The sequence below is a fragment of the Artemia sp. Qi Xiang Cuo genome, chromosome 9 (genome assembly GCF_049724085.1).
Source record: "Artemia sp. Qi Xiang Cuo chromosome 9, ASM4972408v1, whole genome shotgun sequence".
NCBI lineage: Eukaryota > Metazoa > Arthropoda > Branchiopoda > Anostraca > Artemiidae > Artemia > Artemia sp. Qi Xiang Cuo.
Window position 1 is genome coordinate 5,154,428 of NC_142802.1, and position 15,157 is coordinate 5,169,584.

At 31.3% G+C, this 15,157-nt stretch overlaps 2 protein-coding genes across 3 annotated transcripts in view; both read right to left on the reverse strand.

The window, feature by feature from the left end:
• LOC148948260 (uncharacterized) overlaps positions 1-15,157 on the reverse strand; it is a 390,778-nt gene that overhangs the window by 80,229 nt on the left and 295,392 nt on the right. The gene's annotated exons all lie outside the window — the stretch shown is intronic.
• Positions 88-15,157, reverse strand: part of LOC148948261 (3-hydroxyanthranilate 3,4-dioxygenase-like) — a 113,114-nt gene continuing 98,044 nt past the window's right edge. Inside the window, exons 3-6 of one of the 2 annotated variants that reach the window (XM_089094246.1) lie at positions 14,155-14,261; positions 4,095-4,210; positions 1,875-2,104; positions 88-340 (exon numbers count right to left, since the gene is read on the reverse strand). In XM_089094246.1, coding sequence (XP_088950372.1) covers positions 188-340; positions 1,875-2,104; positions 4,095-4,210; positions 14,155-14,261 — 606 coding nt within the window. In that variant the 3' untranslated portion in view covers positions 88-187. The remainder of the gene's footprint in view (positions 341-1,874; positions 2,105-4,094; positions 4,211-14,154; positions 14,262-15,157) is intronic. The other variant, XM_089094247.1, reaches the window with a different exon arrangement.

The window sequence follows — 15,157 nt, forward strand, 5'->3', positions numbered from 1 at the left end:
AATTATTTGTACGGTTCCATTGATATCGCATTTATCATATTTTTAAATTTTCCGTCCAAAAAAGCTAACATTTTCAGTATACACAAATTCAAAGCATTAGTTTATTTTTAAAGGTTAACCACAATACAAACACCAAAAAGCAGCCAGAGAAAAAGAGAAGCAACGTTGCATGTCAACGGTATGTAGTTCAGTTTCGTTCATAAGGCATAACTATCTGTAAGACCCTGGCGCCATCTTCTCTGGTGATTTTGTAGCGATGACCTTTGCGAATGTAACCTGTGTCGTCAGCTTCTAGAATACGAGTCGCTTCTCCAGCAACGTCAAGGATGGACAACCCACGCTAGAAAATGAATATTTATCAGAATTAGAAAGGTTACTTCAGCCTCATAGGTTCTTTGGTCTAATTGTTAACTTAGTACTACAAATTCCCATTCCCTGTTTAAAAATGCCCAAAAGGAAAGCTTTTAAGGTGAAAATCCATATATATTGGATTATTTATCAGAATTAGAAAGGTTACTACAGCCTCATAGGTTCTTATGTCTAATGGTTAACTTAGCACTATAAATTCCCATTACCTGTTTAAAAATGCACAAAAGGAAAGCTTTTAAGGTGAAATTCCATATATATTGAAAATGGAAATATTTATACATTATGTACGTATTCCAATATTATAACTCCGATAAAAGTCCGACAAAACACTGTTTTAAGTTTTTTCACGGGTGTTCAAATAAGAATAGAATAAAGATCATATTAAACCAAAATCCTATAATAAAAACGCATGCACTAATTAGTTATAAGATTATCTGTAAATAGCCTAGAGAACCAAAAAAATTTCCCTCCCGTTCTTTCTTCAAGTAACCTATGAAGATAAAACTTCCGATGCATAGGATAAATTATTACTATAAATGTAGATTAATATATATATATATATATATATATATATATATATATATATATATATATATATATATATATATATATATATATATATATATATAATACATATTTTACTGAACAAAGTTAAAGTTTCACAAATAGTTTCATCAAACATTTCGTTTTAAAGACCTGTAAGTGCGAGGCGGCTGAGTAGTAACCTAAGCTCTAAAAAACAGAATCCCAGTAACAAGAGAGGCATCAAAAGATAGACATCTTTTTTTGAGAGGGGGGGGGGAGCATTTCTGCTTAGAGAGATTTAATATGATGAAAATTCTTTCAAGAAGAGACGACGTTGGGCTTTCTACAGGCAAACACCTTTAAAAATACCCCTTTCCCTCCCCCGATAGCTGGGTAAAAGATTGAAATTTAACCACTACGGTAAATTTAATAATGTGTTTTTAGTAATTATTTTCTAATGAAATGTCATATTTTTAGTTTTAAAGAGTATCATGGCTTATTGTGACGATAAGTTATACCCGAGCTCCCTTTTCTCTAACCAAGCTCCTTGAAGGTAGAGGTGCTATTTTCATTTGGGAGAAGGGACTTCACCAGTATGTTTTCAAGCTTTTTCATTCTTAGCTAAAAATTTTGAAAATGACTTTGCAAAAGTTTGGGGCCATTTAAATTCAAATCTGCAGCTTCCCTTGCAATAAATTTTATTTACTACAATTTATTTACCTGATTGAAAAGTTAAATGTTTTTAAAATACTTTGCGCAATAAAAATGAGAATAGAACCTAAAACAGACCTCATTGAGGTCCCTAAGGACAGAGTTATTCTTTGTAACTTAGAGTATTTAATATGTATTTGATCTTTTTTTGTTTGTTCTTAATGGGTCTCTCTCTCTCTCTCTCTCTCTCTCTCTCTCTCTCTCTCTCTCTCTCTCTCTCTCTTTTAAAAATTATAATAATAGTTATAAAACGAAAATTGAGAACTTACAAGAGCCCATATAAAAGTGTCTGCGTCTTCGTTGACAACTTCATCCTCCCCAGCTCCATATACAATTATATCGCTGTTATATTTTCCCTGGAACAAATCAAGCTTTCCATTTCTATGCTTTTGACTGTTGCGGTCTAGCCATTGCTCAAGTGAAAACGGCTCGTCAATGCTTACTTTCTCGTCAGGTTTAAAGGGAGCAACCACTAGCTTAGAGTTAGCTGACGGCTCGCCTGAAGTAGTTAGAGCTCGGGTTAATTGTAGTTTTACAATGGCATATACAAATAAGGCTTGCTTGCCTAAGGAGGCCTAATATGAAGACCTTTTCACGCCTGTAGGCAACCTTATTTAAATCCAACCACATAATAAAGACTCATTAAGTAAAAACAATAATTTACTCTGTTGAGGCATAAGAATGCCTGATTTGCCTTAGTTACCAAAAGTTTTGACTAAAAATTAAAGTTTTGTACAAAATCTTATTATAATCCAAAATTTTAACACTTAAGCAGATCGATTGAAAAAGCGGAGACGTTACCAATCAGTTTACTATTATTAATATACCCAATATAACAGCACGAATTCACAGGTCCCTGAAGCCAGAAATCTACCTAAGATTTTGGTTAGGCCTGGACATCGTTTGAAAAACTATCAGAAATTAAGTATACATATATACATTTTTTCAACTATAAATAAGGGGCAAATACATTCTAAATGAAACTCAGAGAGGAAAGAAAAAAAAAAAAAAAAAATAAAATAAAAAAAGGTGAAAAAACGATGATTTTGTCAGCCAGTGGCGAAACCATGAAGAAGAAGAAATAAGCAAATATTTCGACAAGGACCTCCGCCGAGTCGTCCTCAGTGCTAAACAAAAAAGAAAGAAAAGAAAAAGAAACCAACGAAAATCGAACCTTTCGAAATTTACTTATAAGGGGCATCATTAAAATTTAAAACAAACACAAATTATTTCATATATTAGGGGGTGAGATGCCCCCTCTTTTATCCCTCACTTGTTCTGTTAAAGTGGTTTTAGTGCTTAAAATCACTTCCTATTCAAATTCAACCGTTTTTGTGGTTCAGTCGTTCTTGAAGGAGTTTGACAAAAAGTTAAACTTTAGCAAAAAGAGCGAGGGGTTGAAGGGGGGGGGGTATCTTTATTAATATATGGAATAAAATATGTTCGTTTTTGGTTTTAATGCTGTCATTTACTTTCAATTACTTTCAATTCTAAGATTTCATGTGAGGCACGCGCTCAATCGATTCCAGATTTCTGTCAATTAGATTTTAAATATCAATAATTATAAAATGATTGGTAGCTATATGCTTTTTAAAAGTTATGCAGTTTAAACGGAGGGAGATGGGGGAGCAATTCCTACCCCCACCCAAATACCCCTTTCTATATTTATGGGAAACCTCACGTGAAAGACACCAATCCATGTTTTAAGTCTGTAAGCTTACTCAATGATGGACAGATAAGGAACTATCAAGCCGGGATATTTATTTATAATTATGTATAATCTGATCCCAGAAAGTTTTAAAGAGTTTTACCGTTTCAGAAGTTCTGTTCATGATCATGATGCAAGAAGATGTCATAACTTGGCTGAGGAGATTAAATCCGTGAAATATGGTTTTACTTTGAAGTATCTTGGACCTTCTATATACAATTCGGTTCCTGTGAGTGATAGGGTGGCAGAACACATCCCACATTTAAAAATGGATTAAAGTTGTATTTCTTGAGGAAGTAGTTAGTTTTTTTTTGTTTGGGAGGTGGTGGTAAGAGTGGGTTGGAGGTTGATTTATACTTGTCATGGTTTATATTTTTGTTTGTTATGTTAAATATAGTTTTAAATAAAGTCATCAAAAGTTAGGCAATTTCCACAATGAAACGTACTCTTTTGACCATCTGGTCCCCTGCTTGGACAAGGACCCACCGACCCTTTTTCGCAATGGCTGACGAAGATGACTTTTGAATTTAAATCGGACGGTAGCTAGTCTTTAAAATAGTTTTCCTGTCACAGATGATAATTGCAAGCGCTTTGGTTTGTCTTTGAACGCTATTAAATAAATAAAAAAAAGTTTTTTCAACTGAAAGTAAGGAGCAGCATTAAAACTCAAAACGAATATCAATTATTCTATATATGAAGTGGTAGCCCCCATTCACATTACAGGAACGAGCAAATGAATTTAGATTAGAAAGAGCTTTAATTAGAAAATAAAAGAAATAACCTGTTTTCGATTCTTCAGCATTATAAAAGTCATCGACAATCAATTGAAGCTGTTTTGGTTCTGTGTATTTGAACCATCTTTCGAAAAGAATGCCAGAGTTGTCATTCGTGTAAAACCTGAAATTTTTTTAATTATTAAACATGCCTTTGTTTTCGATAAAAATGTTCTCAATATAATGTCCTTGAAAACACAATTGCCAATTTTGAAATGTTGAATGCTATTTTTCAGAAGAGACACAAATCAAAAGCTTATTTGGACTTACCATATCAAGCCAAAAGAAAGTTAAATTAAAAAAAAAACATATTGTTGGTATAAAAAAAAAACACTATATCTCAAAGACACAAATTTGTCGAACCATACTCTTAGATCTGACATCCTGTCTTAGCGATAAAGCGGCGGCTAACTTCTACAAATGAGCTTAAAAACTGTACCATTGTTTATTTATTAAGGTAATTGTTAAGGTAATTTAATTATTGAACATGACTTAATTTTCGATAAAAATGTTCTCAGTGTAATGTCCTTGAAACCCCAATTGCCAATTTTGAAATGTTGAAAAGGCTATTTTTCACAAAAGACCCGAATCAGAAACGTATCGGACCTACAGTATCAAACCAAAAGAAAGTTAAATTTAAAAAACTAATATTGGTATATAAAAAATTCTATCTCAAGAACACTAATTTAACGAACCATGCTCTTATATCTGACATCCTATACTACCGATAAAACGGCAGCCAACTTCTACAAATGAGCTTAACAAACTGTTTCAATGTTTATTTATTAAGGTAATAAGAAAATTTACAATGAACTAAGGTTTTGACGTATTGTTCTGGAAGCCATAATTTTGAAAAACCAATATTAAACAAACCAGCTGTCAAATTATTCGGCTTATATTTGGAAATGCACTATTCTGAGGAATTCTGATTTTTTCTCCTTTTTGAACTTGATAATAACTAAAGATACCAAGCAATTTGTAATTAAGTTAATTCTATTAAAACACGTTATTTTAAAAAAAATTTGTAGTCGTTACATTATTGGATCATCAATTACAATGTTATTTTTTTATTGTGTTATTTTAATAGTTAAGTATTGTTATTTAATGATATGTTATATAATTATGTCCAGCATGAACGTTAGGCCTTTAAAATAATTGTATAAACAAATATATAAATTATATATATAAACAAAACCAACAAAAAAAAGCAAAGAAGTAAGACATGTTATTTAATTATGTCCAGCATGAACGTTAGGCCTTTAAAATACTTGTATAAACAAATATATAAATTATATATATAAACAAAACCAACAAAAAAAAGCAAAGAAGTAAGACATGTTATTTAATTATGTCCAGCATGAACGTTAGGCCTTTAAAATACTTGTATAAACAAATATATAAATTATATATATAAACAAAACCAACAAAAAAAAGCAAAGAAGTAAGACATGTTATTTAATTATGTCCAGCATGAACGTTAGGCCTTTAAAATACTTGTATAAACAAATATATAAATTATATATATAAACAAAACCAACAAAAAAAATCAAAGAAGTAAGACATGTTATTTAATTATGTCCAGCATGAACGTTAGGCCTTTAAAATACTTGTATAAACAAATATATAAATTATATATATAAACAAAACCAACAAAAAAAAGCAAAGAAGTAAGACATGTTATTTAATTATGTCCAGCATGAACGTTAGGTCTTTAAAATACTTGTATAAACAAATATATAAATTATATATATAAACAAAACCAACAAAAAAAAAGCAAAGAAGTAAGACATGTTATTTAATTATGTCCAGCATGAACGTTAGGCCTTTAAAATACTTGTATAAACAAATATATAAATTATATATATAAACAAAACCAACAAAAAAAAGCAAAGAAGTAAGACATGTTATTTAATTATGTCCAGCATGAACGTTAGGCCTTTAAAATACTTGTATAAACAAATATATAAATTATATATATAAACAAAACCAACAAAAAAAGCAAAGAAGTAAGACATGTTATTTAATTATGTCCAGCATGAACGTTAGGCCTTTAAAATACTTGTATAAACAAATATATAAATTATATATATAAACAAAACCAACAAAAAAAAGCAAAGAAGTAAGACATGTTATTTAATTATGTCCAGCATGAACGTTAGGCCTTTAAAATACTTGTATAAACAAATATATAAATTATATATATAAACAAAACCAACAAAAAAAAGCAAAGAAGTAAGACATGTTATTTAATTATGTCCAGCATGAACGTTAGGCCTTTAAAATACTTGTATAAACAAATATATAAATTATATATATAAACAAAACCAACAAAAAAAAGCAAAGAAGTAAGACATGTTATTTAATTATGTCCAGCATGAACGTTAGGCCTTTAAAATACTTGTATAAACAAATATATAAATTATATATATAAACAAAACCAACAAAAAAAAGCAAAGAAGTAAGACATGTTATTTAATTATGTCCAGCATGAACGTTAGGTCTTTAAAATACTTGTATAAACAAATATATAAATTATATATATAAGCAAAACCAACAAAAAAAATCAAAGAAGTAAGACATGCTATTTAATTATGTCCAGCATGAACGTTAGGTCTTTAAAATACTTGTATAAACAAATATATGAATTATATATTTAAACAAAACCAACAAAAAAAAGCAAAGAAGTAAGACAGGTTATTTAATTATGTCCAGCATGAACGTTAGGCCTTTAAAATACTTGTATAAACAAATATATAAATTATATATATAAACAAAACCAACAAAAAAAAGCAAAGAAGTAAGACATGTTATTTAATTATGTCCAGCATGAACGTTAGGTCTTTAAAATACTTGTATAAACAAATATATAAATTATATATATAAACAAAACCAACAAAAAAAAGCAAAGAAGTAAGACATGTTATTTAATTATGTCCAGCATGAACGTTAGGCCTTTAAAATACTTGTATAAACAAATATATAAATTATATATATAAACAAAACCAACAAAAAAAATCAAAGAAGTAAGACATGTTATTTAATTATGTCCAGCATGAACGTTAGGCCTTTAAAATACTTGTATAAACAAATATATAAATTATATATATAAACAAAACCAACAAAAAAAAGCAAAGAAGTAAGACATGTTATTTAATTATGTCCAGCATGAACGTTAGGTCTTTAAAATACTTGTATAAACAAATATATAAATTATATATATAAACAAAACCAACAAAAAAAAGCAAAGAAGTAAGACATGTTATTTAATTATGTCCAGCATGAACGTTAGGTCTTTAAAATACTTGTATAAACAAATATATAAATTATATATATAAACAAAACCAACAAAAAAAAGCAAAGAAGTAAGACATGTTATTTAATTATGTCCAGCATGAACGTTAGGTCTTTAAAATACTTGTATAAACAAATATATAAATTATATATATAAACAAAACCAACAAAAAAAGCAAAGAAGTAAGACATGTTATTTAATTATGTCCAGCATGAACGTTAGGTCTTTAAAATACTTGTATAAACAAATATATAAATTATATATATAAACAAAACCAACAAAAAAAAGCAAAGAAGTAAGACATGTTATTTAATTATGTCCAGCATGAACGTTAGGCCTTTAAAATACTTGTATAAACAAATATATAAATTATATATATAAACAAAACCAACAAAAAAAAGCAAAGAAGTAAGACATGTTATTTAATTATGTCCAGCATGAACGTTAGGCCTTTAAAATACTTGTATAAACAAATATATAAATTATATATATAAACAAAACCAACAAAAAAAAGCAAAGAAGTAAGACATGTTATTTAATTATGTCCAGCATGAACGTTAGGTCTTTAAAATACTTGTATAAACAAATATATTAATTATATATATAAACAAAACCAACAAAAAAAAAGCAAAGAAGTAAGACATGTTATTTAATTATGTCCAGCATGAACGTTAGGTCTTTAAAATACTTGTATAAACAAATATATAAATTATATATATAAACAAAACCAACAAAAAAAAGCAAAGAAGTAAGACAGAACAACAAAATAAGATGATAAAGGAATTAATGGGGAAGAGGGCGATTATTCCTAATTTACAAACGAAATTCTATTTAGGTTCATTTACTAAAAATATTCTGAAATGTTTTTATTCGTTTATTTTCGGTGCTTTCTCACCAGGGTCTTAACCTCAACTAAGTGCTGTTCTTGAATATGGAAAATAAAAGAAAACAACAACTTGTTATTCTGGTGAAAGTAAGAAGTAACATTAAAGATTAAATGAACAGAAATTTTGCCGTATATGAGGGGGACTGTCCCTTCCTCGATCCCTATTCTATACATTAATATCTTGAAATATTTAAAGATTACTTCTCATTCAAATTCAATGGCCCTTGTGTGTTTTAACATTATTTCGAAATAGAATTGTTACAAAGGGCTAAGCTTTAGCGTAAAGATCAAAGGTTGAGGAAGGGACAACCACTTTCATATAAGGAAAAATCTTTATTCGCTTAAGTTTTTATGTTGATCTTTACTTTAATCTTAAAAATTCTTTTTATTTAATTTCTGGCCTTTATTTCAAATAATTCCTGGAAATACTCTCCCTCATCCCCCCCCCCTATGTAAAAATTTCCTCTGGGAAAGTTTCATCCCCATGGAAAATTCTCCCCATAGAAAAATTTATTCCCTTGCAAAAAATTCCCCGCTAAAGAATTTTCGTATATTTGTCAATAGCAAGTACTATATGTGAACAATGGGCAAATTACGTAACTTACAGCCCATTTTCAAGGGACTATAAGGGATCATTTTCATTTATGTAAGTAAGAAAGGTGAAACTATTTTAAATGTATTTGTTTTCAGTATAGCGCAAATTGTATTCTGGTCTTGAGAAGGCATGGGGGTTATCAGCCCTACTCATGATAATTTTTGCTCGTCTTGAGTTTGACTCGACTATTTATTTTAATTTCTGTTCTTTTTGAGTTTCATTTATTTATTGAAAGTGGTTTGTGATAGTGTTCCACTTGGAAGACTATTTGACCTTATTTGTGCTAATTCTTGGCTTAATGGAGCTCTTTACTTTTTTTGAAAATCTTGTCTTGTGGAAAAAAGTTTTTTAAATTAATTTCTGTTCGTTTTTTATTGACATAGTCTTTTTCATGAAAAACATAATATTGTATATCTTTTCAGTTTTTTTCTATAAGAATCCATAGTATGGGTTACTATTTGTATGTTGGAGAAACTTTTCAACGACTTTTAATCCTGACACAAACAGTATTTTTTAATTTAATTTTATCGCTTCTTTTTACGTTACCACGAACTGTTTGATTAAATAAATAATTTTTTAATGTAAAGCTGAGACGGTATCCTATCAAGGTGGTATCCAGAGAGGGGGGGGGGTAGGAAGATATTACATTGAAACGATAATATCTCGAATTTTTTTTTTTAATAAAAGCAGGAATGCAAAAAAGTAATTTTTTTTTAATTTAAAGCAGAGACGGCATCCTATCAAGGTGGTATACAGAGGGGGGGGGGGGGGGGGAGCTATCATATTTAAATGATAATACCACGAATATTTTTGTGAAAGCACAGATGCCAATAAGTTAATTATTTTTTTTTATTTAAAGCAGAGACGTTATTCTATGAAGATGATGGTATCCAAAGGGGGGGGGGCATAGGGAATTATTATATTTAAGTGATAGTACCTTGATTTTTTTTATCGAACACAGGGATGCCAAAAAGTAATTTTTTAAAAATAAAAGTGGAGACGGTATTCTATCAAGATGGTATCCAGAGGGGGGGGGTGTAGGTAGTTATTATATTTAAATGATAGTATGTCAAATTTATTTATTTTTTAAAGCAGGGATGCCAAAAAGTTAATTATTCTTTTTTATTTAAAGCAGAAAAGGCACCCTATCAAGGTGCATGTTATCCAGGGGGGAGGGGTAGGGAAGTATTTTATGTAAATGATAATATCTTGAATTTGTTTATTGAAAGCAGGGATGCCAAAAAGTTAATTTTTTAAATTTAAAGCAGAGACGGTATCCTATCAAGATCCAGAGTATCCAGGTATCCAGAGGGGGGGTATAGGGAGTTATTATATTTAAGTGATAGTACTTTGATTTTTTTTTATTGAGAGCAGAGATGCCAAAAAATGTTTTTTTTTTAATTTAAAGCAGAGACGGTATCATATCAAGGTGGTGTCCATAGGGGGGGGGGATAGGGAATTATTATATTCAAATAATAATATTTTGAATTTTCTTATTGAAAGCAGCGTCAATCCACACAAAGTGGATAAGTTGATATTTATTCATGACAATTATAGCCACATCCCACAGTTAGAATAGACTTCTAAGTTTGACTGAAGGAATTTTTTTTGACCAGTTGATCCCTAGATTTTTTCTCCCTCCTCACTATTTTGAAATATACCTTTTTTTACACATACTAATATTTGGACTTTCATTAGTATACCAGCTTACCCGTCACGCGTTGCCACGATCTTAAAAGAGAGGAAATTCAATAAGTATGCCCATAAGAAAATTTTCTAAACGGTCACTGCCTTAGTTAAAAGTTTCTAACGTCATAATGTTTTCATTTTAGTTTAATCATAATTAAGAAACTTATTTGAATCATACAAGATTACGTTGAATTGCTATGCATGCTCTTCGAAAAGCTGTTCAATTTTCTGATATCGTCCATTATATAAATTCATTTAAGTTCGACCAAGCTAATTGGTTGAAACTAGCACATTGATTGGAAAATAACTTTCATTTTCCTTCCAGTACTGAGGTGGGTCATCCACATTTCGTCATTAGGAACTGATGCTTATTATTTTTTAAGGTGAAATTTTAAGTTATCCTATTCAAAATGATTATAAATGATTGCGGAAAAAAATTGGTAGGACAGGTTGATGTGTTTTTGTGTTTTACATATATTTCTGCTTGTAATATGTTCTTTTATGTATTGTAAATATTGCTTTATGTTTTATGTATGGTATATTTCGACAGTTGGATAATGTTTTGAAATATGAATCAAGACATGTAAATTAAAAAAGGAAGAAGCCAAGCAAAAATACTCCGCACAACATATTTGTCCAACCCCTATGATAATTTAAAAATTAACAAGATTTTCGTGATTTATACTTGATGTATTTTTTTTTAAATTGTTATTAAAACCCGTTTTTAATACAAGGAAGGCTTTTTAGGAATCTAAAAGAGCAAAAAAAAACGATCAATATCAAAGTCACCCATTTCAACTGTTTTAAAGGTGACAAAGCAAATATTTTCAAAGGGCATTATGGAAATATTGAGCTTCTAAGTTCAAAATTGCATTGAAAGTTTTTACCCAGATAATTGACGAATTTTGTGATACGGTATTTGAAGTTTTGTATGCAGTAGGCCCAATGCTCGATGAAAAAAACTACTAATTTTGATAATTATTTATGTTAAGAATACATAGCTAATAGATACTTCAACTATTATGCAAGGGTTCTGAAACGCCACAGCCATTTCGTTTCTACCAGATTTCTACTTCTCTTGGTGAATAACAAATAAGACCAGTTTCCAGTCAGCGACTTGTGAACTGTGTTTTGAACTCATGAATAGGCTCGAATCTGTTGTAAATTTAAGCTGTGATTTGAGAAAGACTGATGAAAACATTAATGTTTGCGGTCAACATTGATCGCGCCGGTGGCGCACCACCGACATCTTACCGGCGGCGCGGCGTGGCGCGCTGTTTTTGGCCCCACCGCCGCCGGTCTTCCCTCATCGGTGCGGCAATATTGGGCTTCGAGGGAGGGTAAGTTGCCCTCCAATCACTTTCGAATATTAAAATGGGCTCTAGCCCTTTCAATTTCCAATCGAAAAGGCCTTTTTGAAGTTTCTATGACAATTTCTTTGATACGAAGTGCCCTGGTCTAAAAAAAGCATTGAGCCCACATTGCTCTTTACCTGCGCATCGCTGTTGCACTGCCTATGATTATCTCAAATGGCTACCTCGAAATTTTATCATATGTCACAGGCAGCGCAATCGCGCTGCCTAAGTAAAGACCGATGTTGGCAAAATGTATTATTTATTTTTTTGTTTTTGTTGTTTTTTTTCCATACTAGGGCACTTCATATCGAAGGAGTTGTTGTAGAAACTTCAAAAAGGGCTAACTCGATTGGAAATTGGAGTGGCTTGTGCCCTTTTTAATAGTTGAAAGTGATTGGAAGGCAACTGGCCCCGCCCCCACGCCCATCAATCCCCCAAAAACATCCAATCAAAAATTTGAGATAGCAATTTTGTTCAGCGTAGTTGATTTCCAGATAGAAAATATATTTTTGGAGAGAACACTCCCCCACAACCCTCAGGCCAAGGGTTTTAAGTAATACCCTGGGGGCATATAAGAATGATGTTGCCACAATATATTATTTATAATTTTTTTGCCTTTAGAGCCGGGCATTTGGTATCGAAGAAGTTGTCGTAGAAACTTTGAAAAGGGCTCATTCGATTGGAAATTGGAGTGACTAGTGCCCTTTCTAATAGTCGAAAGTGATTGGAAGATGAATGGAACACCCCTTCCACGTCCACCATTTCCCGAACTACATCCAATCAAAATTTTGATATAGCCATTTTTTTCAGCGTAGTCGATTTTCAGATAAAAATTATGTTTTTGAGGAGGACACTCCCCCACAGCCCTCAGGGCAAGTGTTGTAAGTTATGCCAAGGGGTATATAAGTTGTTTCTTTTTATAGAAAGCGTTGTCGTAGAAACTTCAAAAAATGCTCATTCGATTGGAAATTCAAAGGGCTAGTGCCCTTTTTAATAGTCTAAAGTGATTGGAGGGCAACTAACCCCCCTCTCACGTACACCTTTTCCCCAAACACATCCATTAAAAATTTTGGGATAGCCATTTTATTCAACGTAGTTTCAAGTTCTGGAAATTAGGTCTTTGAGGATGACAACCCCCCACAGCCCTCAGGGAAAATATTGTAATTTATGCCCTGGGGCCACATAAGGTTTTTCTAGAACGCGTTGTCGTAAAAACTTCAAAAAGGGCTCATTCGATTCGAAATTGAAATGGCTAGTGCCCCTTTTAAAGGTCAAAATTGATTGGAAGGCAACTAAAACCCCTTCCAAGCCCACCATTTCCCTAAACACATCCAATAAAAATTTTGAGATAGCCAATTTGTCCCACGACGTTTAAAGTTCATGAAATTATACCTTTGGGCAGGACATTCCCCCCACAGTCTTCAAGGCAAGGGTTATAAGTTATGCAATGGGGGCATATAAGGTTTTTATCGAAGTGCAACTGGCCTTGGAAAGGCATAAGGGTTTTGAGCCCAAGTTATGTTAATTTCTGCTCGTTTTGAGTTTGACTCGGTTATTTATTGTAATTTCTGTTCGTTTTGGATTTCATTTATTTGTCGATGTGGATTTGCGGTAGTTTCACGCTTGGTAGATTATTTGATTTTATTTTTGCTCTTTTTTTGTTTAATGGAGTTCTTTACTTTTCTTTGAAAAACTTATTTTTTGGAAATTTTTTTTTAATTAATTGTTAGGGGAAAAAGGAGTTTGAGGGGAGGGCTAGTTGAGAAAAATTGCCTCATTTTTGGAAAAGAGACAAAACCAGTGTCTGACAGCCACTCTTTAAGCAGGGGGCGAAATATATTGAAGAGAACAATTTATAGAAAACAGTCTGTGTTTGCCAGTGAGAGTGTAAAAATGGATAGATTTGAGAAACAGAAAATAACGTGTAATCTAGTAAGATTGGAAAAGTGGTTAGTTTTACATGATGACTTTCTGGAATTATCTCTTCAAAGAAACATATTTTCTAGAGAAATGCTTAACGATATAATGGAAACTGATTCCCCTTCTTTGGACTATTATTTATTGACAGTGATTAGTGGTCAACATAAAATATTTAAAGAAAGTGAGAAATTTAATGGGAGAGAGGAAGGAAATTTCTGAATAAGAATGGATGGATTAAGCGTGTGTGCGAAATGTTAGTCACAAGCAGTTTAGTAATTCAAATAGCGAAGTAAATAAACAGTCCAACTTATTAAATGAGAAAGCTAGTCACCTAATGCAGTCCATTTCCTGTCCAACTCTGCTTCTTTCTGCACGAAGACCAATAGAGTTTGAATATCGTTGAGGAGATTGTGGTATTCCTGGGGGTAGGAGAAACACCTAAAATAAAAGGGAATTGACACATTGGGACTTTGAAATAGGATTAAGAAAAAGACATCGTATCCAAGTATCTATTACTTGTCAGAAAATATTCTCTGTAAAAAAATCAATTGGAAGACACATATGCATATGGTTGCAATTTATCGAATTGTACCATTTGAACATTTGATTCATAACAGTTTTATTTATTCATTTTCCCCAAAAATGCATTTAATGTGGTTTCAAATGGACCCTAGGAGCTTGAACTACTAAAAAGTTGCATTTTATAGAAAATATATTTGATTTTCGTGTCAAAAAAGTAAAAAAAATTCACAGGCCCCTCTGAAATAACACTGAATAAAATTAGAAGAAAGAAAGATGTGAAACAGATGCTTTTTAAACATTTAGTTTTGTACAAATGGATGCAAGGTTATCAGCTTTATAATTTATTTCCAGTGCTAATTTTGTTTTGCCCATGCATTGAAAAATTCTGTCTTAAACGTGAAAACCTATGAATCGTCTACCTTCCCCCCCCCAACCCATTAAAATAAGAAAATATATATATAGCTAAATGTAGAATATATGTTTACTTATAAATAGTATAATCACTTCTCAAGTGCAGTTGGAAGATGAAGGATTAATCCTTTTGGGATAAAAAAAAAATATTTAACTTGGCTTGAAAACCATATACAATAATTAATAGGGCTGAAAATGACAAAGAGAATTTCGACTTATTGCAATTAGGTAGATGTGAGTTGCTGAATGTAACACTAATTTTGAGACAAAATGACTCATGAAACAAGTAACTGTCTTCTTGTAAATAGCCAAGAATTTCAATGTTTAAAACTTCTGTTAACCTTTTTGGATTCGGATTCAACATTGCCTAAGATCTGTTCACCTTTGGGAGTATCATAAGA